Source organism: Melanotaenia boesemani, chromosome 14, assembly GCF_017639745.1.
Source record: "Melanotaenia boesemani isolate fMelBoe1 chromosome 14, fMelBoe1.pri, whole genome shotgun sequence".
Taxonomy (NCBI): Eukaryota; Metazoa; Chordata; class Actinopteri; order Atheriniformes; family Melanotaeniidae; genus Melanotaenia; species Melanotaenia boesemani.
In genome coordinates this window covers 10737105-10764958 of record NC_055695.1, presented here as the reverse complement: position 1 = coordinate 10764958, position 27854 = coordinate 10737105, and the positions used below count along the sequence as shown (strand labels likewise).

At 37.3% G+C, this 27854-nt stretch overlaps 3 protein-coding genes and 1 long non-coding RNA gene across 4 annotated transcripts; 2 read left to right on the top strand and 2 right to left on the bottom strand.

The window, feature by feature from the left end:
* The first annotated feature begins 3266 nt into the window (after positions 1-3266).
* On the top strand, positions 3267-3838 carry LOC121653224. Its single transcript, XR_006012760.1, has 2 exons — positions 3267-3348; positions 3530-3838. It is a non-coding gene; the product is annotated as an uncharacterized LOC121653224 (long non-coding RNA).
* An 8356-nt stretch (positions 3839-12194) lies between these two features.
* ttc4 (tetratricopeptide repeat domain 4) lies at positions 12195-16128 on the bottom strand. Its single transcript, XM_042007441.1, has 10 exons — positions 15877-16128; positions 15598-15715; positions 15346-15507; positions 15184-15261; positions 14784-14908; positions 14587-14673; positions 14172-14413; positions 13292-13376; positions 12790-12872; positions 12195-12715 (listed from the first exon to the last, which is right to left on the bottom strand). The coding sequence occupies exons 1-10, from the start codon at positions 15985-15987 to the stop codon at positions 12616-12618; spliced, it is 1191 nt and encodes a 396-aa protein (XP_041863375.1). The 5' UTR covers positions 15988-16128; the 3' UTR covers positions 12195-12615.
* Positions 16129-17025: 897 nt separating this feature from the next.
* pars2 (prolyl-tRNA synthetase 2, mitochondrial) lies at positions 17026-19442 on the bottom strand. The gene is made up of 4 exons (XM_042007446.1): positions 19282-19442; positions 18764-19103; positions 18200-18445; positions 17026-18120 (listed from the first exon to the last, which is right to left on the bottom strand). The coding sequence occupies exons 2-4, from the start codon at positions 19085-19087 to the stop codon at positions 17239-17241; spliced, it is 1452 nt and encodes a 483-aa protein (XP_041863380.1). The 5' UTR covers positions 19088-19103; positions 19282-19442; the 3' UTR covers positions 17026-17238.
* Positions 19443-24397: 4955 nt separating this feature from the next.
* Positions 24398-26335, top strand: insl5a (insulin-like 5a). Its single transcript, XM_042006798.1, has 2 exons — positions 24398-24644; positions 25754-26335. Exons 1-2 carry the CDS (start codon positions 24473-24475, stop codon positions 25891-25893), a joined length of 312 nt encoding a protein of 103 aa, XP_041862732.1. The 5' UTR covers positions 24398-24472; the 3' UTR covers positions 25894-26335.
* Positions 26336-27854: the final 1519 nt, after the last annotated feature.

Below are 27854 nucleotides of genomic sequence, written 5' to 3'. Positions count from 1 at the left end.
AGAAAAAAGACAAATTATTTACTCTACTTTTTATTCCCCCAAGAAAGAAAGAAAACAAAGCACCACAAGATGGCAGTCTCCCAAAAACCACCAGGCAACTTTAAATTGTCCTTTTAATGCCCCATTAAGATAATATGGACATTTTAACCTTCTAATTTACATACTGTGTTTTTCGCACAGTTGTGTTTAATTATTACTTTTAATAAAGTAAGAGATTTGGGTGCTTTTGTTATTTAATTTTTAGCTTTAATACAGAGCTTATGACATTAAAACCATTGTGAGAAACACTTAAATGGAGAACCGTTTCCATTGTATCAGTGGATAGATAATTGTGGAGAAGGTGTGTTTGCCATCTTATTATCTCCACCTATTGTTCTCATCAGGGCTTACATCCAGTCAAACACCCTGTAGCAGTAGATGGATAAACATCTGTAAACTTTGATTCCAGAAATAAACTTTGGATGAAAACAGCAAGGAATGTTTTGACAATAAAAAATCTTCAGTGCAGGAATTTTACAGCTTGAATAATTCATTGGTGTTTTCTACCATTTCTATACTGATACTGAGGGTTTCCAATACAAGCTATTTCTAATCATTATAATAAGTGTGGCTAAATGGTAAGAAGGACCAAACACTCCATGACCTCTAAATATTAGCAACACTGAAATAACAAGAGCATGTGCTCCCACTGTTTTTTCCTTAAAAATCCCATTTAGGTCAGAGACTGAGAATTTGAAAATACTTTAGAAGATTTCAAGATAAACATAATGAAAATACACCTGATTTATCTACAAGTTCCATAGAGCTGAAGAACACAAAATACCCTCCTCACTTTTTTTATTTAGATTTTAACCACTTTGCTTTGTTCTCCATAAACCAAAGTAGGCTAAACATTGGAGAAAACTGATGACAAAAACAGAATTATACAGTCGCCCCTACGGTTGCTGTAATTTAAAATATGCAGTGCTTTGGGTCCTAAAGACCTGGACTGAGAAACACTGCACTAAATTCTTGTGAAACTCAAATAATGCTACATATCTAAAATGCTACAAATACAGAAAAATACAATTTAGAAAATTGGAGACATCCCTAAAATACAGTTTAAAATCTCACTACTTAGGGTTGCCTTTTACAAGGCTTACTCTATAAACTCTAGTGTGTTTTGATCACTGGAGACAAACAAAGACAAACAAAGAATCTACATTTTCTTTAATAAACTGTTCCTATATGAATCCATCAGGTCCTGAAGCAACCACGGTGGATGAACCTATTCACAAGTATTTCACCAAAGGCCATACCTCTGAATTAATATTGGACTTACTGGCAACCAAGCACAACATTTCAATGAGTCTCAGCACTTCAAAAAGAAGACTACGAGATGCAGACCTGACTAAAAGGACTAACTATACTCCAATTGCTACTGTGTGGGCAGCTATTTCTGAGGAGCTTCAGGGATCAGGCAAGCTTTTAGGCTACCAAGCAATGTGGAAGATTCTCTAACAAAAGCACTCATTAACAGTCAGAAGATGTGATGAACCTAAAGAAAGAACTTGACCCATCTGGGATCAATGGGACCAAATTCTGTCTATAGATATGACAACAAAATACAATATTTCTAAATAGTTGAACACAATAACCCTATAACTTCATATCATAATAGGTGGACATCTTTAAGTCAACCTAACACTATTCATGTAATGTGTGGTTCCCTGTTCTGAGTTCTGGGATTCAAACCTTTTCATCAGTACCGTTCTGCCTCCTGTCTCATCTGCCTGCGTTTGGGTCCTCACCCCCACCAATACGTAACAGAAGGATCGGACTAGATATGGACCCAGCAGACAGACTGTTCTGGTAACCAAGGACCTCGCAACCCACTGCAGGTATAAGAAGGCTTTTGAGGAGATGCACCTGGCCGAAAAGCCATATGAGGACTACAGGGCTAGATCCAGCTCCTTTGTGGAACAAGTGGCAGCTGCCGGGAGGATCACTGACTTACTGAAGGCCAAACCCTGGTACCTCATTCTTCTGGCTGCGGAGGACCTAATGACAACGGCGCAAAAGGGTGTCGCCACCAGCTCCACGGTCTACGTCGCCAGCGCTGCAACATCCGACGCAGGCTCCCAGGTCTTCTCCAGCACTGCAACGTACCACGCCGGTGCCAAGGTCCTGCCCAGTTCTTCAGGGTGTGACACCTGCGCCTGGGTCCTGCCCAGCTCTTTAGCGTCCGACGCCTGCGCCCAGGTCATGTCCAGCCCTCCAGCATCCGATGCTGGCGCCCAGGTCCACGCAGGTCCTGTCTCCGAGGAAGTCTCTGGTTTTAAGCTCCTCTCCCACTTCTGATTCCTGTCCCTGAGAGGGTCCCTGATCAAGATGCCTCTCTTCTTGGTCCTGTTCCTGAGGGGGTCCATGGTCAACACGCCTCTTTTCTGGTTCCTATTCCTGAGGGAGTCCCTGGTCGAGACGCTCCTCACCCACTTCTGGTCCCTGGCTCCGAGGGGGTCTCAGGTCAAGACACTCCTCACCCACATCTAGTCCCTGGCTTCAGTTCAGACCAAATCCAAAGGAAAGGAAGTTATCCTCAATTCCTACCGCATGAGAGATATGGTGAAGGAAGAGGTGAGTTCAAACCCTGTGTTGTTAACTGGAACCAGTTGGGATCCGTTCTACGTCCGTCGGTCAAGACTCCATGGGTTGACAAGAAATCATCATCTTATCTCTTGTGTGTGCGCTTTCCATTGCAACTACACATGTCCGGGAGAAGATAAATCAGGTCCAGCCATCCGAGTGTGCAACCAAACTCTCCCGGGGGGGGGTAGTGATGTTTCATGCGCAAAAGAGCCAGCTTTGAGAGCCAATGCTTTTAGTGAATCAGAAGAGCTGGCGCGCATCAAGCGAGCCGGCTCCCAGTTTTATTCATTTTGCTGCATGCTTAGCTCTTAGTGCTCAGCCCCAGCTCTGCCCACTGCACTGCTTTGTTTGGATTGGCCCACATGGACAGGCGGCCAATCACATGTGAAGATAAAGATCTTACTATTATGTGAAAACAGGGGCGAGATGGCGTTATACTGCAAGTGAGACAGCGGACAGACGTGAGGAGTGTACGTGAGTAAGTGTGTCATGTCATCAAACATAATTATGAGTGACGCCTGAAAGCGAAGCGGCATCTGGCTGCAGTTTAAAGACATTGGAAACAAAAAAGAAATTAAAGGGAAAAAGAACTGTATAAATATTAATGTGTATTAAATTAAATACAGTTCTTTTTCCCTTTAATTTCTTTTTTGATGTTATGTAGATGACTTGACTGGCCTTTGCCATTTTTGTGAGCTGATGGACGCTGACACTCACTGGGTAACTGTTTTACATGTTTGTCAAGTATAGTAGAAACATTATAATTTTCAAGATTACATTAACATAAGATGTAAAAAACTTTAGGATAACAAACTGCTGTGATAGTCGTTTTCAGAAATTATTATTTTTAAAAGTTGCCTAATGGTTTGATTTGTTTTTTGTGTCTTTTTGTCTAACACAGATTGGATGCGATGTGTGCCCAAGATGGTATCACCAGAACTGCCTGAAAAAGACATTCAAGGGGAAAAAGGGAAAGTTTGTCTGTGAAGCGTGTCAGTAAAAAAAAACTGTTTAGTGTTAGTTTTTATTGGCTGTTTCGGACAGTGCACTTTTACCTGTTTTGTTAAAGGCTCTGAGTTTTAGAATGCATAAAGATGAGTAGTTCCTTTTGATTTTTTTTTTTTTTTTTTTTACATTAAACAGTGTTGGTAAGTGTATATGTGTGGTTTCTGAAAAAAGACATTTAGTACAACAATAAATCTTCTATAAATACTTAAGGAGTTTGTTATGCACTAAACAAACACAACAATAACACATAAATATACTCAACATGCAAATGTCTGAAGTTAAAGTGTAGCACAATGAGGTAATATGACAGTAATTGTAAAGAAGGGTTTTTGGCTGGCAAAAAACACTACTCTGAAGCCTAATTCCACCTTAAAAGGGTTTTGGAGTGGATGCAAAGAAGTAGATGGCCATTCATCTGTCAAATGTGTCTCATCTGAACAAACTGTAGCCATTTCAAGCAACCTTTTTTGTTTTATAGACTATTACAGGGCCCATGATCAGCTATTGATGAGTTAAAATGATTATTCTGAGACCAAATTCCACTTTAAAAGAATAAGAGGTGGGTGTAAGGTACTACTTGGCCAGTAATCTTCACGGTATAACTCTTGATTGATATTAAACCACTTTAATGTAGATTCTGCATTTTATTAGAAATGTACTCTAATAAATAAAATAGCTCATGAACATCAGTGGAAATTAAGCTTTGTAAAACACATCATATTCTTACTGGACTTTACATACTTTCAATGAACAAGCATGAGACAAACGCATGAAACCTAAACAGTGAAGCAGCAACATGCCTGGATATCGTTTCTGATTACAGCACGTCTTCGTCTGCAGTGTTAAGCAATCCGTTAAAGAACTTGCAAAATCATACTTTCTTTGTTTAATTAGACATATTGTCACTTGCATTACTGCGTACTATGTCGGTTTTACATCGAGAGAAACAGCCGCAGACAACAGACGCAGACAGAAGCAAAGCAGAGCGAAACGACGCTAACAGGCAGCGCGCGCTCCCGCGGCCGTATAATCAATTTTTGGCAGACATTCACTTTAGGGCACAACACAGAGCACAACCCTAATGGGCTCGTAAACATCAGATACCTGTTCGAAAATAAGGTAAAATCAACAGAAAACTCACCACAACCGTCCTAGGTCAAGTGTACAGCGACCTGGTATTATCGAGGGTAAATTCTGATTGACCCTGTAGCTTTCTTTTTCTTCTTCTTCTTTTAGCAAAGCTTAAGTTAAAACTTTTTTTTTACCCGTAATCGCTTCTCCTCCGGCTTGTCTGCTGCTCCTCTGAGTGAACACCTGTAGTTGAGGGGGGCAAAAGGGCGGAGGAATACTTTATCTATTCAGTTTTAATTATTTATTATTATTTTAATACATAATAACTTTTTTATATTCTAAGCAGTTTTAAAACAAATGACAAACTATATGAACTGTTAAACTATTTATATTAATCTATTATCTGTTATCAGCTGTATTTATTATAAGTGAATATATTTGTACATGGGGGTCTATGACGTGGGTAACATAATATCAGTCTCTAAATCCTCCAGCTGATGAAGCTCCTCTAGCCAGACTTTCCACCATTATGTGCCAACAACTGGTTCCACACAAGATGGCTGTGATTTTGGTCAATCAAAAGTACCCTGTTCATCATCCTGTATCTTGGCCAGGTAGTCACTTTACTGTATATCCATGAGCCATTTAAACAAATTTAAGATTATGTTAATGTATGCTAAAAACTACTCATGTTGTCTCTTGTTTTTCAGGAGGGAGCTGAGGAGTTAGCTTTGGATTCAGATTCATGAAGCTGACTTGTATCCTGAAACAACTTAGATCATCAAGATGAGACTGAATTTTAGAAGTATTACCCTAACTCCCACATAAGCTCATTAAAAACCTTTATAACTCCCATAACTTTTATATCCATTCTGATTAAAGCCGTTCAGATTTATTTCCCAGTGCCTTGGCAGAAAGTCTTATTTGTCATCTTTTGCATTGACATGAAAACTTGAATGTCCTCTCCTTCCACCACTAAAAGAACAAAGTCATGCAAATTTCATACCATATCCAATTTATACAGCCCATTTAAACAAATTACTTACAAAGAGTCTCATCTACATTTATAAGAGGCAAGTTTTAATAATAAATAAAAAAATACAATCATCAAAGTGAGGTGATTTGCCCTGGTGCTCAGGTAACTATAACTGCAATGTGCACCTAAACAGCATTTACCCACCAAACAAGTGCTAACAATGTCTCCACATAACCGAAAACTAGTGAAAACAAAATGACTTACATACATGGCTCTTACACTGACTTAAGGATGAATAATTAAACACATGTCTGTGTCCTTAAGGCTTAGTGAATGGATAAAAAAAGGGAAACATGACCATTAATTTATTCAGTCTACTTTATCTATTTGAGGATATTAAAACTACTCAGCAGCTGAGTATGGTTTGTTCACTGAACATCATGTGTTGTGCACATTCAAACACAGGTTTCCACCAGTTTATTGTTATATGATGGGAGTAACAGATGACTTGGTGGATGATTTTGTCTGGATGCAAAAGAAAAAAAAAAAAGAAAAAAGTCAAAGTAAACACACCAGCAGATCAAATTACACGTCTAGATTAACAAATGAAAATTAACTTAAAGGTAATTATTACATTATTGATGTATTGACTCAGCTGGACTTAACAATGTCCTCAGGAAAAGCTAATATTGGCAGATGTATTTAAACACCATTAAATATTCAAAGAAAAAGCCAACTAGGATTAAATAGTCCAGTTACTCATCTCACAGAGGTTTTCTTTAGGGTTTTGGAGGTAAAAAGGCTACAGAGATCTGATGGGTTCCTGAGCGTGTCACTGAGGTAACAGGTAATAGTGGGTGTGGTAATGCCAGGTGGGATGGTGGAAGGCAGTTTGTAATTTAACAATGTACTTGCATATAAATATAATAATTTACACTAATACTTTTGTAGAACTATTTTTAATAAAATAATGTACCTTATTATAAATAATCTGTGGAAGTAAACTGTTGACTATTTGATTTAAAAAATATTCTCATCATTATTGTCCTGATTAAATTAATAAAAATGCTAAGATTCGTTTTCATTGCAAAAAGAAAATAAAAAAAATTGACTGACTTTCACTTGTTGGAGAAACTCAGAGAAGAAACAGGACGCAAAACAAATGCCTACCTCACATTCATTAAGGAGTGCCAAAGTGCGAAAAACTGCCAAAATGTAGTAATTTCATTTTAACACTTCATCTGGAATTTATTATCAAAGAGAATAAGCAGTGCTCGGGAAGCACTTTCGAATTAATCTCTCCGGATTTTGTAGTTTTGTCTCTGCTTCACCACCCACTGCAGTGAAGAGGCCCCTCCCTATCCAAGCCTAAACAGTCATTTATTCACAGCTGCAGAGGTGCCAAGGTGTTCAGAAAGATAAAATACAGTAAGATCTTTCAATTTAACAATTAGACATTTCACATCTAGGTTTTCTCAGTTAATCAGACTTTTGTTTTAAATATGTATAAGATGTATAAGCAGAGAAGTTGGTTTGAAACGGTTTAGTTACATTTCCTTAAGTATCTACATACGACTTTTATACGACGATTTTAGATAAAACCATTCAGAGAAGAAAAGTGGTAAAGAAACATGGTTTTAGAGATTTTTTTCTAATTTAAACATTTTGACTTTTTTCTGGAGCAAATTGTGATTTAAACAATATGTTTTTGTATTTACTTTTGGATTGTAGCCCTCTGTGTGCCTGTATAAAAATATGAATAATATAAACATGTTATTCAGCAAATATGAACAAATCATCATGATGGCTTTATTGTATCAGAAAGACAGATTCCTTAAGAGATATTTGGATATTTTTATGGTTTAACAAGATTCTAACCTGTTCAGGTCTGTGCCAGTAACAATAGAAATGCTACTAATAGAAAGCATCAAAATCGTTTCATTTTCTGTCCTGTTTAGTAATTCCTTGTGATCAGGAGAAAAGTGATGCGGTAAATATCTTTATCTGTACCACTTTGTCCATTAAAGGTTGCTGGTAAGCTGGAGCCTATTCCAGTATTTTAGCAGGTGAGAGGCAGGGGACGCAGTAATTAAATAAGACATATTTTCTGAAGTGACAGCAACACACAGTGGCTTACAGGAAGAAAATCATTTAGTGTGGGTAAAAACACCCTGCTGGAGGTACCGGAGTGCTTTTATTTACAAACTGATTTTACATATAAACAGAGCAGCATCTATTACATCTATTACAGCAGCACATAAGGAGACCTTAAACTCAGCTTTCATTGGTGTTTTTTCTTGAATAGCAAGATTTACATAAAGGAAGGTAGATTCTGATCTGATCATCTTTATATAATCAGATATGCAGCATTTGCATCCTCCCCCTAACAGGTTCCTCATATCGTGGTCCACTGTGACAGGTTTGTGTTTCCTGCTGCACTCTTACCTCAAAGGTGTTCACTGTCTGTGGCTGATGGCTGGACAACCCCTGACAGACTGGAATAATGGTCTCTTTGACTGCTTTGAGGATGTCAGTTCTTGTAAGTCAAAATTTGTATTATTTTTCTTTTCACCTCAACCATCTTGGTTCATTTCATCATCCTGAATGTGTAAATCTGTGTAATTTTTTCAGGTTGTTATGGTTTCTGGTGCTGCCCCTGCCTTGCCGGCACAGTTTTAAGAAGATTTGGAGAAAGCAACTTTCTTCCCTTATGTGATATATGCTGCCCTGTTGTATTGAATATTTTTGGGATTTATGGGATTCCAGTATATGTTCCTCCTGCAGCCTTAGCACTGAGGTCTGCCGTGCGTAACAGATATGGTATCAAGGTATGACACACAAGATGTTGACCTAAACTTGATGAGAAGTAAACTGTGAAGTGAAACAGTGTTTTACTGTGCTGGTCTGTAGGGCTCTATCTGCAAGGACATTGCAGCTTCCTGTCTCTGCACGTGGTGCTCCTGGTGTCAGATGTATCGTGAGGTGAAAGATCGCAATAAAGACCCTGTTATCATCAACATGCAGTCGCAAGCTGTCGTCAACACGCAACCTCCTGCGATGATGATGGTACCAATGAGCCATACTCAAGTTGGCTTTGCGAGCCAATCAGGAGTCATCATGCCTGCACCCAAATACTAGATTGCTCATCATTATTTTCTCCAATGAAATGAGACAAATCTATTTAAATTATCGTTTATAATCAACTCCCTATGTTTCTCAATAATAAAAAAATGCATGATTAGAATGATGACTTATAAATTTCACTCTTAACGCAGGTTTATTTTCTGATTATATTCTTAATTCTAAGTGTTGAAATCAAATAGAAAATTTTAAATGACTTGGCTCCTTCATCTTTTTCTTTAAATCTTACTATTTCTGTGAAGCTTTCTAACATCTACATACAACAGATTTTAGATAAAACCATTCAGAGAAGAAAAGGGGTAAAGAAACATGGTTCAAGAGAATTTTTCTAATTTAAACATTTTGACTTTTTTTTGGAGCAAATTGTTATTTAAAAACTATGTTTTTGTATTTAGTTTTGGATTGTACCCCTCTGCGTGCCTGTATAAAAATATGAATATTATTAATATGTTATTCAGCAAATATAAACAAATCATTATGATGGCTTTGTTGTATCAGAAATACAAATTCCTAAAGAGATATTTGGATATTTTTATGGTGTAACAAGACTCTAACTTGTTCAGGTCTGTGCCAGTAACAATAGAAATGCTACTAAGCAACATTTTAATATTGATGGATGGAGCATTATCAATCATCTATTTGAACAGCATGAGCCTGAAAATAAAATTTATGTAAAATAAAGGATTATTTAATGCAGAGCTAAAAGATTTTGTGTAATTGTAACTAAAACATGGTTTAAAAATGGAGAAATGGATAAAGTTCAGCTAGAGCAGTGTTTTTCAATCCTGGTCCTCGGGGACCACTGCCCTGCATGTTTTAGTTCTGTCCAACTCCAGCACACCTGATTCAGATTAATTGAACTGCTTGTCAAGTTCTTTGCAAGCCTGCTTACGAGGCATTCATTTGAGTCAGGTGTGTTAAAGATGGATGCCGCTACACATGCATGGCTGTCCCAAGGACCAGGATTGAGAAACACTGAGCTAGAGGGACAAGAGATGTATTTTTTAAATAGGAATAATAAAGAAGGTCAGCCACCGTACTCTGTACATATGTGCAAATTTAAAATCTAATATTATTGGCAATATGACGACTGTTCTCAACAATATGATGGAAATAATAAGAGTAGAAATCATTATTGGAAAAACTAAAGATATAATCAATTGTGTTTATAGAGCACTGGTTTGCTGTGTTGAGTCATTTACTGACAAAATCACTGTGTTGTTTGACAGAGTATGTAATAAGTGTGTATTTTTATGTGAGAACATTAACATCAATATGGGAAATGTAAGTGGATTAAGGACAATAAACAAAGTTGTAAATTCAATGTATAGCTTTGGTTTGTTTACCTCAAATCAACAACAATATCTGCTGAGTACAACAGCTATTGATAATACTTATTAATGTCTTAGAGCAGGGGTCTCCAGCTCCAGTCCTCGTGAGCTACTGTCCTGAAGGTTTTAGATGTCTCCTACTACAACACACCTCTGCACAAGCCTGTTAATGACCCATTGATTTGAGTCAGGTGTTTTGCATCAAGATAGAATCCAAAACCTGCAGGACACTAGCTCACGAGAACCGGAGTTGGAAATCCCTGTCTTAGAGGGATTAGGAGAAAGTGGGATCCTGATTATTTTATTTCAGTGATCATTTACTTGTGTTTACAGTCTATAAAAACTATCACTATTATACAACACGAGTTATAACAGAAAAACCTGTAAGGAATAGATCACAAAAGGCTTTGGAGGCATTAAAGAGAGACCTGGAATAACAAAGCTGGGATGAGGTTTATGTAAATGATGTAAACATGTAATATGATTCCTCATGAGGTAACTATGAAAAAACTGTTAAATAAGGAGACTGAACAAGAAGGGTGCTACTAACAAACTTTGGATGACAAAAGGACTCAGTATAGTTTTGTTTTGTTAAGGCATCTAAACTGTTAAGATGGATTTTATTTGCAGAGGATAACTTTTTTGCACAGGTGAAAATATGGAGCAGATGAAAGAGGTAGTCACAAAATGTACAGAAAAAAATTAAACACTGGTTTAATGTAAATAAATTATCCCTAAATCTGGAGAAACCATGTTTCATGGTATTTAGTAATAGAGAAACAAATAGTAAGATATCATTAGATATAAAAGGTAGTAGCATTGACAGAGTAAAAGAAATCAAGTTTTTGATGTTATTATTGATGAACATATTTCATATAAAGTCACATTTAATAGTATTAAAACAAAAATAGCAAAACCAATTGCTATGTTACATAAAACAAAGGGCTCATTGAACAATAATTCTTTATATTATATAATAATTAATTCTTAAAATGTTCTATATCTAACTTGTTCCACTGAAATATGGGAAACTGCATGTAAAACATACATTAATCCAGTTTTCATTCTACATAAAAGAGATGTACGAATCATTAGTCAAAGCAGACAGAGATCCACCTAGTCCATTACTTAAGCTATAATTATTTAGATTTGATGATCAAGTTGATTAAAGTATTTTGAAGCTAATGTAGAAAGCTCAAAGGGAAATATTTGCCAAACCATATACAAAAACCATTATGAAAAAGACAAAGTAATTTAAAAGGATATCAGTGTTGGAGCGATGTGTTTCAGTGTATGGAGTCCGTTTATGGAACAATCTGGATAAACTAAAGAAACAAAATCAATTGTGTTTAAAAAGATTGTTAAAGACTAAGATAAGAAAATATAATCAATGAGGTTAACTTGTTTTGTGGTATATTGCAGATAATACATCAAGAGTAAAATGTAAAGTATCAGCTAGAAATCAGCGGCATGCTGCAGCTGTTTTTGGTTAAATTTTATTAGTTAAATAAATTTGACTTATTGAGTTATTTGTTTGAGAAGGAGCAGATTATAAAAGATTTTTTTCCTTCTGCCTTTTGTATTTGTTTTTAGTTAAGAATTAAATATTTAATAAAGGCCAAATTTAAATATGCCAAATGAAGTTGTAAATCTTTGCTTTAAAGAGTCACTAATATTTCTGTAAATAGTTTTTTTTTTTTAAAGAATCACCATCTTCACCACCTAAAAATGAATCTGCTCTTACAAATCAGCTAACGGCACACTGCCAAGCTCCTAGTGTATTAAAACACTTGTGCATGATGCAACTCATGCAACTACCAGTTCTGTACATGATTTGTGCCTCTATGAGCTGGCAAACTGGATGAAACACTTTAGACTAATTTAGTGCCTGTTGATGAGCCATCAGCATCAGGAAGGCTGAGGAGGTTGGAGACATGGAACACTTGTACATGGATGATGGCTTTGCTGTGAATAAGAAGGTAATGAGCAGACTGACACAAAACATTTCAATTAAAAGAGATTGCTGCATCTCCACTACATGTACTTACAGTATGCATTTAATTACATTTCTTTGCAGATATTGTCACTGGAAAAAAATAGTCAGCCATTTCTAATTTCCTGAAAGATGTCTGTAGGACAATTCAGGCTCCAGGCATAAACAGAATAGAAAAACAAAATGTTCTAACTGTGTGACAAATGCATCTATGTAATAAGTTAAAAGGAACACCTTGACAACTAAGATATTACTGCAAACATTTGCTTAATAATCCAGAAAAACTGATGTACAATCTGCAAAAGTTTATATAAATTTCTTACGAAATGTCCTTTTAATTTAGTTTAGTAACACAGAAGAAACACTTTATTGTTTTATTTTTGCCAAAACAAACACCAAAGACAGCCAATCAGATTTGAGAAGGTAGTTTTGTGTATTTAAAGTCCAACAGCTGAAGTCCAGTAGGTTTACAATCCATGTATTTTCTTTCCCGATAAAAACTGCTTCAAGAATGACGAGCCATGCACCAACACGATGAAGCTGGGAGTGCCTGCCTTGACAAAAAACCTGTTTAATAAAATAAAATAAATAATCAATCAATGAAACCATAGTACAAATACATGTAATTAAAATAAACCTACCTTTTATGTTGCAACGTTTTCAACAATGATGTATCTGTGTCAACTTGGTAGAGTGTTTCCTTCTCCTCATCTTCAAAGTACAACTAAAAATTAAAGTTCCACAGAATATGAATTTAAAGCTAATTATGTTTTTATCACAACACAAACTCAGACGTGTGTTTCCACCTTGTAATGCTCCGCACACAAATTACATTCTACAAACATTAGTTTGGAAACACAAACAAAGCTTTATGTCATTTTGCCTTTGATTTAAAATGATCCATCCATTTTCTACACCAACTCATTTCAGTAGAGGGTTGTGGGATGGCCGAAGCCTATTTCTGCTGCCACCGGGCGAGAGGAAAGGTAAAACTCGGACAGGTCACCCACAACTGATATATTTTCACAAATAATAGTTAATGTGCAAACAGGTTTAAGTGAATACAACCACTTTAGAGTTTAAGCACAGGCACCACTTTACATTCATTAATTGTTTGGCTTGAAAGCAAAAAAGCACGTCCACCTTTAGATTTTGTGGCTGGTATTTTCTGTCTGTGTCCCAAGGTGGAAGCTCTTCTCCAAACATCACAGTCAGATGGTCTCTGAAACTAAAAAAAAAACAAACAAACAAATAAACAGACAGAAAAAAAAAATAATAAAAAAAATGTTTTCATAAACTCTTAATCATCAAGATGCACTTAACAGCACAAAAAAATAAAGTTATACCAACATTTGTAAACATTAAGGTGTTATTTTTGCTAAATAATGACCTCATGTGGTCACAATGAGCAATTACACCAGATGAACCAACTGAGTAGACATTTTGTCTTGTTCTAAGTTTTGTAGCAAAATATTTAAATATTTCTCTGTTCAGTGGTAAAACACAGTGTAACAAGTACAGATAAGTCATGTGTTTCACTTACATTTATTATTTGTAGAGGATCATCAAATAACGAGAAGCCTTAATCTGTAATTTTTTTTTCTAAAAAACATTAATCTGATAACTTATCAGTCACTCCTCTGTCAATCTATTAGCTGACTGATGACAGTAGCTCTAAACATGGCCAGTACTAAGTAGCACTTCCTGCTAATCCCACAGATACGGATATACAAAACACAGCCAAATTAAATTATTTTGTTTATTTTTAGCATATTCTCCTTCTCAGTCAAATGACACCTTACAGGATATTCCAGGGCAGGGCTACTCAATTTGGTCTGACATGAGCCGCAATCCAGCAGGTTCCAGCATTCCTGCTTCAACACACTTGAATCAAATTAAATGGATCTAACAGCCAATCACAATGATAAAAATAGCATTTGAAATCTTGGTTCATAAAGCAAACAAACATCCCATCTAAAACTAACTTAAGGTTACAGGATAAGGAAAAACAAGAGTATTTTACCAGTTTTTCTCAGAGAAGGCTGAGATGAAATCACTCTGTTGATGTTCGGGGTAGAGGAAGAGAACAGGCCAGTGCAGAGAGCCCTGCTCATCCAAGAATACCTGAGCACCAGTGACTTTCTGAGAGCTCAGGCCATCCAGACTCAATTGTGCCATGGCTGCTGAAGAGCGTTCATCCTCTTCGTCACTGTCTGAACCCTGAAGATGAGTCTTTGCAGACTGGAAAAGCTTGATCCCTCGATCCTGTGCAGAAAACACAAATATGTATCATGTAATCATTAAGAGGCAGACTTTTTTTCAAAATCACATGAACATAAAATGACACTACAGACTAAATCTGTGTCCTGTCTGACACTTTCAGGTACACGTTTAAGTGATTTTTAGCTTAAGTCTGAGCAAATTAATTTGACACCTACCTTTATGGCAGCCAGGAGAGCCTCCTTCTCGCCACATAACTTCTTCTCTTTGGTCTTAGCCTTCCTGGCATCTCTCTCTGCTAATCTCTAAAATACAAAAAACAGACAGCTTTACTTTGATGTTGCCTCCCTTTAAGTCCTCTTGCTTCAACAAAAATAAATAATTAAAATAAAAACAGACTCAAATCATAACTCACTTTGTGTTTATCTGCAGATGCTCTGAGCTCAAGTAGCTTATTGTCAGTTGTGTGGGCCTTCAGACCCTCGTCACACCAGTGGATGGCCTCTGAAAAGTTACGAAGCTCTATGCAGCACTGAGCACCTGCAGAATCATAAAAAGGTGAATCACATACCTTAATAGTAAATTAATAATACAGTTCTTCATCCTGTTGTAACTGATTTCATACATATAAATACTGAGAGCATCTTCTTCTGTTCTTCATTTGTTCAATAAGACCAGTATTTTCTTTGACTAGTCATGTTTAAGATGTTTTTATGACCTTCTTTGTACTGGCAGCATCCTTATTACTACATTTATAGTGTACAGTGTTGGCATATGAGTAACATGTGGTAAAAAACAAGCTGTGTATTACTCACCTCTGATCAAGGCTTTGAGGTGGTCTGGTTTGATCTTCTTTGCAGCTGTGGCATCATTCAGAGCAGAACGCATATTACCTGTGTGACAGAAAAAAGTGTGATATTCTCTTAGCTTCTATGTATTTGATAGCACTTGAACCTTAGCAGTGTGGATATTTGTACCCAGATAGAAGTGTGAAGCGGCTCTGTTGGTGAAGAGAACAGCGTTGAGCTCCTGGTCCCCACATTTCTTCTTTAAAGCTGCTGTGTAGGACACTACGGCCTTGTCGTACTTCTTCTCTTTGAAAAATGCATTTCCTTCATCTTTCAGGCTCTTTGCTTGCTCTGAATAAGAATGTGAATCAGGATCTCACATTTACAAACCTGTTCTTTGTGAAGAAAATTACGTTTCACTTCCAGTTGCGACCCACTTACCCGCTGGAGGTCGATCTTCATCATGGATCATGGACTGGAGACAGGCTAGTTCTGGGTATTTTTGTGGGTCAATCTCTTCAGGGGCTGTTTTCATAAACATTGGGACTTTATTGAACTCCTGATGGAATTAAAAACATGATCATTAAGGATGTGCATAAATGGACCTCAGGACAGTCGCTGTATTTAGCTAGTTGTAGTTTCCCCGCTAACATTTACACATATAACTCGGATTTAAATGGTTTGCTCTCTAATGCTAAAGCTTCTAAATGACAACCATACCTCCTCCCAATTTTTCTCCGTAAAGGCATTCTTATATCTCTGGCTTTTGAATTTGTCCATGAATTCGTCCATGCCGTCGTCACTGTCACTATGTACCTCTGTTGACGCCATTTTGGGTCAAGGTATTAAGATAAACGTTGGTTTATTATTTCTAAAACGTCTATGTAGCGTGGTAGTTGATGAAACCGTAGCCGTATAAGGTTCTAGCAGATACCTTGTTTACACATGTGCATGAGGGGTACTGCACTGAAAAATGATCCGTGCGGAAACAAAGAACCTAATTATTGGTTCCACTGTCAAAAACATTCACATACCTTGTTGCAGCAGATCATGTAGCCTGTTATAAACCGCTTTTAAAATCAAAGAAATATTCAAATATTTTGCTTGGGTTAGGGTTGCTAATTGTACCAGACAGTTAAGGCTTTGAAATAAACTATCACAAAGCAGAAGCATTAATGTGTAAACAGAAATTTACAGTAGGTTGTGGTGGATTAGATTTTTAAGATATTAGATTACTGTTATTTATACATTACTGTTTTCAGAGTATAAACCCAAACAGTTTATACTACTATCTGTAATATGTCAGTTTAAATATTTAAATACTTTTATTTTTATTGTTTTTAGTGACAACAGTAAGGAGCATCACATTTTTAATACGTGATAAAAACAATCAACACAATACACTACAATGTGATTAGCTCCACTAGATTTTGTAGTAGAAAAAACAGCTAATTCTGTCAGTCAGCTATAGTACAGTTTCGTCTTGACTGCAGATAAACATCACTATGATGTGTTAATGCAGTAACTTTAACCAGCAACTATGAATGCTGCTACAAGGGAATAGGTAAGACTCCTGTTACGTATCTGCTTTATTTTTATTTAATGCATTACGTCACTGAGTTGCTTAACAGCTACTTGTCACTTTTTTTGTGAGCTTCATAAAACTGTCAAAATGGATAAAATTACCTTATTTTCTAAATGTATTTAAGGATGGAATTATAAAAGTAAGTAATTTATTTATATGACATCTTTCAAGATAAAAAGCACCAGGCACTTCACAATAAAATACAAAAATTCTAAAGATTAGAAGCAAAAAAAATCTGTCAAAATCACTGCAGTTGACCCTGCAACTTTTATTATTCAGAAGTAAAAGAAAAGGCAATGATGCAGTTGTTCTTTTTTATTGCACTACTGTATCCAAATAATTCAGAAATCCAAGGTCCATTATGTTTTAACAGCAACTCCCAATCAGTTCAAGCTTTAAAGTCTTTACATTAAGGCAAAAAAATACATATGAAGATTTATTATAATTTCCCCACCACCTAACAAAAAAAATATTAATTTCCAAATTTAATATTGTAATCATACAGTTTCCACTCTTCCCAGTAGATCTAGCAGTCCATCCTTACTGAGGAACATTGTCTCATCCGTCTGCTGACAGATCACTTCATACTTTGGTGTTTCCTCAAGAGCTGCCTGTCCTACCACAATAACATAAGGGTAGCCCAGTCGGCTGGCGTCCTTCAGCCTCTTTCCAATGGTCATCTGCGTGCGGTCGTCAAGAACAACCTCACCTCTTAAACTAGGAAGAGTCTCTCCCAAAGTGTTAACCAGTTCTTCTGCTACAACTGAAGCTTCATCCACCTTACTACCTTTCTTGGGAGGTAAAACACAAACCTGATAAGGGGCGATAAGACCCGGCCAGCGGATCCCTTCTTCGGTAGACATCACTTCGATGGCTGCAGCCAGAATACGGGTCACCCCAAGACCATAGCAGCCCATCTCTGCAATAGTGGGCTTGTTCTGGGAATTGTTGAAGGTGGCTTTGAACATGTGGGAGTACTTTTTACCCAGGTAGAAGGTGTGACCTACTTCTATACCCTTTGACTCTACTACTGTGCCAGTTTTGCACTGTGGACAGTCAGTTCTGTTTGATGACAAAGTCTCCACATTAGCAGAGAATGAGCAGTTCTCACAGATCAGGAGTCGGTCTTCACCAATGTCTGCTGGCAGCTGGAACTCATGGGAGACCGTACCGCCAATGTTTCCTGTGTCTGCCTGCACCTGAACGCAACGCAGGCCCAACCGGGCGAAGAACCGGTTGTATGCTTGGCACACAGATTCATACGTCTGATAAGCAGCCTCTTCGCTCACATCAAATGAGTACATGTCCTTCATGTAAAACTCCCTCCCTCGTAGAAGACCGAACTTTGGCTTCGGCTCATCTCTGAACTTGCGGGTGATCTGTTGAAAGAGGAATCACAATGGAAAAACTGATGCTTATGATAGCGAACACACTGACAGTAACAGGCTGAAAGCTTACTTGGTAAAGAAGCAGAGGCAGCTGTCTGTAGGAGAGAGTCGTTTGATGAGCAACAAGAGTTGTCACAGCCTCTTCATGTGTGGGACCCAGGCAGTAGTCGGCACCGTGGCGGTCTTTGAGACGGAACAGTTCCTTTCCCATCAAATCCCAGCGCTCACTGGTTTTCCATAGATCGGCCGAGCACAGACTGGGCATATCCAGCTTCTGCCCACCTATCCCCTGCATCTCCTTGTCAATTACCCTCACCTGTTGATTAAACACTGCTCCTGTTACATTTTTCACAACCAAACAAATGCAATTTTTCATCCAAGTTCATTAAAACAAATTTTTAATTCAGTAGACTGCCAATGCAATGCACTTTATTACTTTTGTTTGTTTATATTTATTGCTGATGTTTGCTACTTCTGTATCTTTTAAATCCTATCAGGACTTAATGAAGAAAGACATTCATCTTTGCACTTATTCATTTTTTTTTTTAATCTGCAGTAAAACATATTTTAACCACATGCATCAAAACATTTGAATTCCCCTCCAAACCTGTCCTTTATTAATGTAAGAGTTTACCAGCTTCTCCATGGAACGGACAGTGGCAGGGAGGTAGTAGTAGCATCCTGGGTTGGATGGATGGATAAGTCCAGCCTGCTGCATGAGTCTCTGGCTCTTGCAGGTCATCTCCCCAGCCAGCCGGCTGTCCTGCCCCACATCACGCAGATTTGAAGGCTGGTAGAGACGAGACACCAGGAGTGTGGGCTTGATACACTTTGAGTGACTGGAAGCAGGGAAGGCTGTATGCTCAGCATGTCCTGAATTATTCCTCTTTGGAAAAATAAGGGTTCTGTGGAGACGATAAAAGACTCTCTTCCAAATATGACGCATTGCAGGATCCATGGCACATCCAGGTGTGCTGTTATTTTTGAGAAAAAGTTTACATAAATTAGTATGAATTGAAACATTAACTGAATAAACCAACCGCTGTTTTTGACTCAAGGGTAGATATTAGCTAATAGGTTAGCAAGCTAATGTTATCTTTCTTAGTTAGTACATATAACGTCCCGCATGCGTAAGTAAAAACCAAGACTTACCTTATACTATCTACTTTCTGGCTAATACAGTAAGATTATGAATCGACAAACTAAGTTTTTCGCACATGTTATCAAACAGTACAAACATTCATCAATCCTTGCTACGCCTCCCATGCAGCCGTTCCTCCCCACTCAGCTACTACTGGGGGCCTCTTGGCTTTACAGCGCCACCTTCAGGTCTGGAGGAGAAAAGGCGCAGCATCAAGAAGCCGGGGGAGAAATCAGAAAAGGAATTTATTGCCAAGTAAGTTTGTACCTAAAGGCATTTGTCTTTGAGTTGTGGTGCAAAAAACAAAACAAAACAAAACAAAACAAAAAAAAAAAAAAAAAAAAAAAAAAGAACAAAAAGAATACAAACACAAAACACAAATAAATACATAGTTTAAAGCAAGATAAGAATAAAAAGTTAACAGACGTGTGCAAAGGTGTTATGTGAGCTTTTAATGTAGGGAGGTGTCATCCATGAATATGGAGGGAAGCTTTATTAATGAGGGAGGGAACAGTGGAGGGATTTCCACTCTGGTTTTGTTGGGATGGGAATATGATGGGAATGAGCCCAAGATCAGTGGAATTTCATCAAACTGTGATACTGGTTTGTTCTATTATCCAGCAACATAATCACATAATAAACATGTACCAGACAATGAAGATATAACAGATAAGTTTAATATACATACAGTTTATTAAATATTATTGACAATAATGAAATCCAAAGCTAAGTTTGCACAAATTAATAAAAGTGGCAGTTACTATGTGTGCTCTGAGTGAGTATTTATGGCTTTTGTGTCTTGGTTTTAAAATGTAAAATTTGAATATTTGCAACCAACCTATTGTGTGCTACAGAAGTACTGTCAAGAGTCTGTAAATAAATTATAACAAGCAGGAGTAGATCTCTGCTGCTAGAAGCTATTTTAAACCCCAAGTTAAAAGGAAAGACAAGAACAGAAGACTGCTTCTCATTGCTGAAATTACTCTTAATTTCTTAATTCATGGTTAACCTTATTTAACACTATAACACAAGATGTTTTTCCCCTGAGATCTCACTGCTCCATGGTTTAGCTCTTATTCTCTGACATAAACATGTTCCAGATCCAGTTTTTCCAGAAAGTCTGGGTTAAGTATGATTGAGGCTGAATAAGAATGCCAGCTGGTTAATATCACTTGTAGCAAATAGCTCCAGGTACATACAAGAAGCCCGCTTGTTCTTCATGGAGAAATTGTATTTGCTTTTGCTTTCTCAGGCTGGGCTTCCCAGAAACATCAGGCTAAATCAACCTTATTATGGGTCCTAATACAATAATATATTGCTGGTCTCCTGCTAGATTTTAATAGATTAAATTATCAATTAATTACTGAACATCATTATATGATGTAATAAAAACAAAAATTAATTAAAGCATTATGCTAACATCATTCTGGGGTTAAGTCACAGAAAAGAAACAACACAAAGTAATTAAATAAGCAAAATAATTAAATAAGCAAATGAATAACAAGTAAACTAATCTGAAAATTTATCATATTAACACGAGGATCAGCACGAGTCTTTGAGATGAAAATATTTGAAATAATGTCAGGTTTTGTGGCAAGTCACGCTACTCAATGATCATGTTCTGTAAATTTAAGATTTGAACTTTATGAGCTGAAAACAGGAAACGTTTACAGTAAAAGAGAAAGATAGATGCAGTGAAGTGGAAGTGAAGGAGGTTTAATGTTCTGAAAACATGTGTAATGAGCCGGAGATTATTGACATTATTTCACTTCTTCTATGAGTCATACCATGTTTCTCTTTGCCTGTTATTTGAAAAATTCTAGAAATATACTTGTTTTCGTAAGTCTGGTTGCTATTTTTTCAGACAACATTCTGTCAGATTTTACAATCAATTTGAAGGACCACAGTAGGAATAGTAAATCATGCAAATAGTTGTCATGCTGTGATTCAACCTGGGGTTTTAATGTTTTCTCCTTCTGTTAGGTTTGTTTATTGTGTAATTTCTTTGTGTGTGATCATGATGTGTTGTAATTTAGTATTAAAAAATAGTAATGAATATTTGTTTTGGAGTTAGGCAGATGTAGAATATTTGATACATCACAGTAAACACAATAAATCATACTCATACATTAAAATGATTTGTCCTACTCGATCTTCAAGGTATCCTTGTCCCAGTAAGCACTTATATAGAAAACAAAAAAAAGTAGGAAAGGTGGCAAAGCATTCCTTTCCTTTTGCTCATCATTCTTTTATGTTGACTATGTGTTTCGTTTTTTGACAGACAGGTGCCACCTGTGAGTGCTGGGTAAAATATCTGATGCTCTGTTTCGGTACAGTTGATGAGTTTTTATTGAGCCTGCTTTACATGTAACATGTAATCTTCTCTCTTGTTGACATTTTACTGTTCTTCAGTCTGTGTTAATGCTCTTTTACTGGCTTTATAGCATTTTATGCCAGTCATTGTAAACCATTATTCCTCCCACACAGGCACCTGACGGTCGGCTCACGTCTCTGGTTCTTCCACATCAGGTGGACCCTCAGGACACCACGCAATCTGACAGTTTCAGACAGACTAAAGATGCACTTGCCGATGTCTTCCTGAGTCAATTAGGTTTGTGTCTGTTTCATCCATTTATCCTGTAGCTCTCTTTGAAAGACTTACTTCCCAGAGAAAAGGGCGACTGAATGTCGTGATGAGATATGAACAATTCCATTAAGACAGATTTCATCTCCAAACTTCACATTGTTGGATTTGGTTCTGTACTGAACATACAGGTACATCGTACATACAGGTAGGTACTTTTTACTGTTACACAGGTTCAGCTTGAGGTTTAGGAGAAATGCTGTGTGGAATATAGACAGTGACAAATTTACAAGCAGATGTTTGGTTTGAGGAATGAGGAGGGGGGCATCCATCCATCCATCCATCCATCCATCCATCCATCCATCCATCTACTCGACTAACACTCACTGTTTGGGTCAATTTAGAACCACCAATTAACCTAGCATGCATGTTTTTGGACTGTGGGAGGAAGCAAATATACTCAGACTTATAGAAAAGGAGAGTTCAAAACAAACTATAGGTGAAACTATAGGGGTGTTTTCTCTTGGGTGTGGGCTCTAAATGCCATGGGCTCTAAAAAAAAAAACAGAAAATGCTAGTTGTTGTAACATGTAACCATAATAACTTTTAAAGCTGAAGGCTATGGTCGTGCTGTAAAAGGAAAATACCTAACCCAAACAATGATCGGCTACATATAGGATATATTGATGGACTAATGGTAAATGAGAAGCATGTGAGGTAATTATAGATTAAGAACAAGGTGTAACAGGGAAACAGGGAAGTATTAACAACAGAATACAGCTGGGGATAAACTCTACTACATAAACTAGAAAGCAAGATAAACACACAGAAGGCCCCACCCAAATAGTACACAGAAAACTAACCAAGGAACCAAACACACATTCGACTAAAGTACTTCTTTGTGTAAACCCATCATTCTCATCAAAACTGTTTTATTATGGAGGATTTATATGATGGTCTCAAACTCATGCCACACAAATATCCATGTTTTATTTGGAGGGGTTGTTAGGTTTTAAATAAGTAAAATCTAAAGGCATTATGAGAAAATCTTGGCAGCTGTAGTCTTACTATATTCTTAAAACAGGCTTTTGCAACCCTAAATAAGTCTGTATACTTTATGTTTGCAATCCAGTGAATAAAAATTTAACAGGTTTTGTAAATTTGGAAACTTGTGCTTCAAATAATTACCCAAAAGGAAACAGTCTGCCATCATAACAGGCTCTACTTCACTGGGAAGAAATTTCTCAGATTTCGGTGCCTGGCTACGGAGCTTCGATTCACTCTGCCACAACATTATTATCACGATCGTACAATTATGTTAGAGTTCCAGTTCATCCTCAACACCTCAGTGCACTGGTTAAAACAGAGCTGTGTACTGTTGCAGAAAAACACAGAGCTGATGTAAAGATCCCAACATGCTCACCTACTTTTGACTATATGATCATTTGTCATCATCCTCTCTTACCTCTCAGTTACCTCTGAATGCATGTGTGTATTTGTTTCAGTTCTGTAAACTTACATTTTTATATCTAACTAGTTAAATTAATGGGAAACTGACATGTAATTTAATAGAGGGTAATTACCTCCCACTATGATGGGAGGGAACCTTTTCTGTTTGCTATTGCTTCTTAGTTTGCAACGACCATTTTGCAGCTTTAAGGTTGGAGTTTGTTTATTGGCATCTTGGTCTTTTTGAAACCAGAGGTGACCATATTTGAACAAGGACATGTAATTTTAAACTTGACTGGACAGAGATATTTATCTGTGAGACCTAATATCTAACTGATTCTGGTTTTATTTTCAGTATGATACTACAACACTAATGATACAGAAAAAAATTATTGGCAATGTTGCAAGAGAGCAACAACAGATTGCAAAACGTTAGCTGGTCATTTTCGGCCCATCTAACTTGTTTACCGTCAGGACGGGGAATACTTTACATCACATCCAGTCATAATTTCACAGACATCCTAAGTGGGACTTTCACCACTAATCGAAATGAAATGTCACTCTGAGGATCTCATCACTCCATCAGCTGAAACATAATGACTGCATGATGGACTGTAAACATTGACTCATATGGCCCAAACTGCTGTAAAATGAAAGACAACAAGGTCATCAGAGAGTCATAAACACACAAAACATCTGTTTGACTACAGGGGGAATCACTTTGCATCTGTTAATTAGCCACATGGTGCAGCAAAGGTCGGTGCAATCAGGGCCTACAATCACATAATCCGAGGGAGGCTGGGGAGGCCGCACCTCATCTAATATGATTGTCAGCTTAAGGTTGTAAAAGGCTTGCAGTCGTTACTCTGTTTCAGAGGGCTAAAAAAATGGGGATGGTGGAGATAAACGGAAGCATAAAAAGTATGCGTGTGTGTTTGTTGCTGGGTTGGGCTAAGGGCCAGTCAGAGAGGGAGGTGGAGAGATCATCAGCAGTGATTAACTTTAAGGTGGATGCTATATAATACAAGGAGATGCAAACAGTGGACCAGCTGTGCTCCAGCCTGCAAAAGATTAAGATAGAAAATAATAGACAGAAAACTAAAATAGAGCATCTTCAGTGAGTCTGACGGAGCAACAATCAACCCAAAAAAGACAGTCTGGTATTCAGCATGCGCGCCCTGGTGGTTTTTCCTCTACTCTTGTGTGCAGTGGTATGTGTGAACCAGGCGAGAGCAGAAGTGAACCCAGTGAAGCTCTGTGGTCGGGAGTTCCTGAGGGCTGTCGTCTACACCTGCGGAGGCTCACGTTGGAGGAGATTCTTCAGTGAGCCAGACATGAATGGTAAGAAAAATATGCTTTTATTTCTACCAAGAACTCCCACAATTGGAAAAGCCCCCCTCCCCCCTTTTCTCCCTATTTAAGCCATTTAATTTATTTTATTTACTGTTTCATGAACATGTGCACAAGGAGTGAGTTTTCAAACTCTTTTAAGTCATCTCCAGCTGTGTTATTTTATAGGACATACACACTTATAACACATTTTATTTTTTTCTGTTTCCTCAAAATGATTGACAATCTTAATAAGGAAATTGTGCATTTTTAAAACAGAAGCTTAAAAAATGTTGCTGCTGGTGTCAAAACAAAGATCACCTCGTGAGCGTAACCTGTAAATTTTGCTCAATCAACTCAGTAAATTGTATTTTCATGAAACCTATCAACGTAGTAGTTGTTCGGTGTTGAAAGAAGTGGGAATTTAGTTTCAGCTGTTTGATCTGTATAGTTTATTGACAATATGACTCCTATGAATAGTTAATTCATTCCTCAAAGTTTGCAGAAGATGCACCGATATTTAGTTTCCTCTGTTTTTGTTTACTATAATAGATCATAAAACAGCACAGAAGAGCTATATTATGTATGCAAACTGCTGACATGTATTTTTCCTTTGCTTTTCATGAATATGCTGTCTGTCTTTGCAGTGTGTTAGTAGTTGTCTGCAGGACATGTAGGTATGACGGCGTCTCCACACAGGGCCTCTTGGAAAGAGGACACATATCATTAAATTGTTGCAGGCGGCTGCTCCCTGGGCAGCCCCTCTCCTACTGTCTCAGACAAATCCAGTTAGCATATTAGCTGTGCTAATTTTAAAGAGGAAACTGATGCTGTAGAGGACAAATAGCACTGATTTAAATAGAGTCATTTAGAGTTTCCTTTATAAATGGGAAAATAAATAGGAATTACTCAGACTGAGATGAACACAGTAAATCGTTAATTACAACCTTGGAAACTGATGTAAAAACAAAGACCCTCATTAATGGTGAGGGTAAATAGTTCCAGTTAATGTGACACTTTACTAGTGGTTCAATACATTTGTGATCCATGTTGCTGGAGTCACTGAGGCAAAATCTGCAATGTTTTCTCAGCCAGTGGGCGTTTCTGTTTTGTTGCTCCAGGTTTGCCTACAGGAGAGCAGAGCCTGGAGAGCCTCAGCAGCCCAGGCTCAGAGTGGACCAAACGGGACATAAATAACATGGTGACCACCATGTGCTGTCAGGTTGGCTGCAGAAAGAGTGACCTTACTTACCTCTGCTGATGATGACCCCTTGCTTCTTATTTTCATCCTCAAAATGACCAAAAAGGACTTTGTTCTCTCCCATCTTGCCTTACTTTTAAAAGAAATTAAATCTGAGAAAACCAAACCTGAATCACATGCTGACTTTTAACAATATGATCGCTGTACGATTTGTGATGTCTATACATGTGAATGTGGGGAATATGTAAATGTGTATGTTTGTACCTTTGCTGGGAGATGCGTATAACCATAAATATACATTTCAAATAGGAGATACAAGAGCGTGCAGGACTGTACCGCTTGCAGATCAGATTCTGTGTAAAGAGAAAGCATTTCAGCCCAGGCTATTTCCTGCACATGTGTGTAGAGTAAATCCACAGAGTAAAAGTTCTGTAGAATTTCCATCTCTGCTCTGTGTTCATAAGAAACTTGAACTGTGTTCTATCACTTCACCATTGTCAAATAAATGTTCTTGCACAGGGCTTGTATATTCTGTGTGGTGATTTTAACATTACAGGTATTTCTGTGGAAAGAGAAGATCTTTGTGGCACATAAAAATAAACAAAAGACTCACTGATGCTTAATCATTTCATTTATTGTGGTTGCCCGTTTTTAGCGTTTTAGTGTTCGATACATCTTTAAACTGATGGGTTATTTAAGCATTTGAATGTTGTTGCAATGAGAAAGTGCAGAATCTTAAGCAAATTTGAAAACTATTTTATGAAAAAAAAAGTCTTTGCTGATTATAAGGCTTTGTAGAAGATGGATCATAAAGTAAGTAGCATTCATTTTTTGGAAACACCTGCTATGAATATTGTTGGCCCTGTTCATTATCACTCCCACAGATGCCCACTGCAGAGACTTTGTATGCATTTACTCACCAAACCACAGCAATTACCTTCTGTTAAACAGACCTTATGGTCTACTTGCAGATGCTCTTTGTTCAGTCTGATACATAATTATGGGAGACATGGCCATTTAATGAACTAATAACATGCAGAGTGAATGAAATAAGAGACTTCATATAACGTCATTGCATTCTATCACATCATGGTTGATACTGGATAAAGTTGCCGAATATAAAAGCTAAATAAATAGCATAAAGAAAGCGTCCAGTCATAACTTTTATTGATTTCGGAAAGAAGCAAACTAAGTTTCTCAGTTCATCTTAGCATTGTTATGTCCAGTACAAACAGCTTGCGCAGGTGTTTGAGGTTAACAGTACAGACTCACAAAGCATTCTGGCTTCTAGCAGACACAAACACACTCCCTGCTCTCCTCAACGTAAATACAAGGTAACTGACACTCAGCACAACATGTCATTTCAGTACTATCTATCATCATAGATGCCCCACCCTTTTACTGCATGCTCTGCATGCAATACTGAATTACTGCAGGACAAATTCACCACAGAGATGAAGAGCTGGAAAATACAAGATTTGTTCCTTTTTTCATTAATAAACAATGCAAATAGTATTCTAGCAACTAAAGACAAAGAGTTCTGTGATGCCTTTTGATAAATTAAAACAGATACATGGTGAGTGGTGTGCAGGATGGGGTTTTGGTAGATAATGCTGTAGTGACTGTTGCACTGAATGGCTCACAATTTAAACAGAGGGTAACATTAGAGGGTGGCATGTTGAGTCGTCCTATCAACGCGAAAAAAATGTCACAGAATAAATGCATTATCAGTAACTAAATGGCACCAATCATCACTGCCTTACTTTAACAAAAAGCAACTTCGTTGTTCCCCTCAGACTGGGTTTGTACGTGAAAAAGTAAATCTGGTCCAGAGCAAGAACTTCATTTTAATTGCACATCCCAGATGTGAAATAACTACATATATTTATAAACTATCCAATCAAAAATACTACATAATTGAATAGAAGTACTGGTGTGAGATTAACTGTCTTTTTGTTCTAAATTCAGCCACAGATGCTTGTGCAACAGTTCTGATAGCTCTGTGATTGGTTACATTAAGC

Bases quoted from the DNA above. Each gene is read 5' to 3' on its own strand.
- ttc4 (XM_042007441.1), bottom strand. From the start codon at position 15,987: ATGGCGTCAACAGAGGTACATAGTGACAGTGACGACGGCATGGACGAA. The intron at 15,508-15,597 runs GTAAGTGGGTCG...ATTCTTATTCAG, and splicing joins TGAAGATCGACCTCCAGCGG to AGCAAGCAAAGAGCCTGAAA. The intron at 13,377-14,171 runs GTAAAATACTCT...TTTTTTTTTTAG, and splicing joins GCCTTCTCTGAGAAAAACTG to TTTCAGAGACCATCTGACTG.
- pars2 (XM_042007446.1), bottom strand. From the start codon at position 19,087: ATGGATCCTGCAATGCGTCATATTTGGAAGAGAGTCTTTTATCGTCTC. The intron at 18,446-18,763 runs GTAAACTCTTAC...TTTAATCAACAG, and splicing joins TCCGTTCCATGGAGAAGCTG to GTGAGGGTAATTGACAAGGA. The intron at 18,121-18,199 runs GTAAGCTTTCAG...CTCTTTCAACAG, and splicing joins TGCCTCTGCTTCTTTACCAA to ATCACCCGCAAGTTCAGAGA.
- insl5a (XM_042006798.1), top strand. From the start codon at position 24,473: ATGCGCGCCCTGGTGGTTTTTCCTCTACTCTTGTGTGCAGTGGTATGT. The intron at 24,645-25,753 runs GTAAGAAAAATA...TTGTTGCTCCAG, and splicing joins CAGTGAGCCAGACATGAATG to GTTTGCCTACAGGAGAGCAG.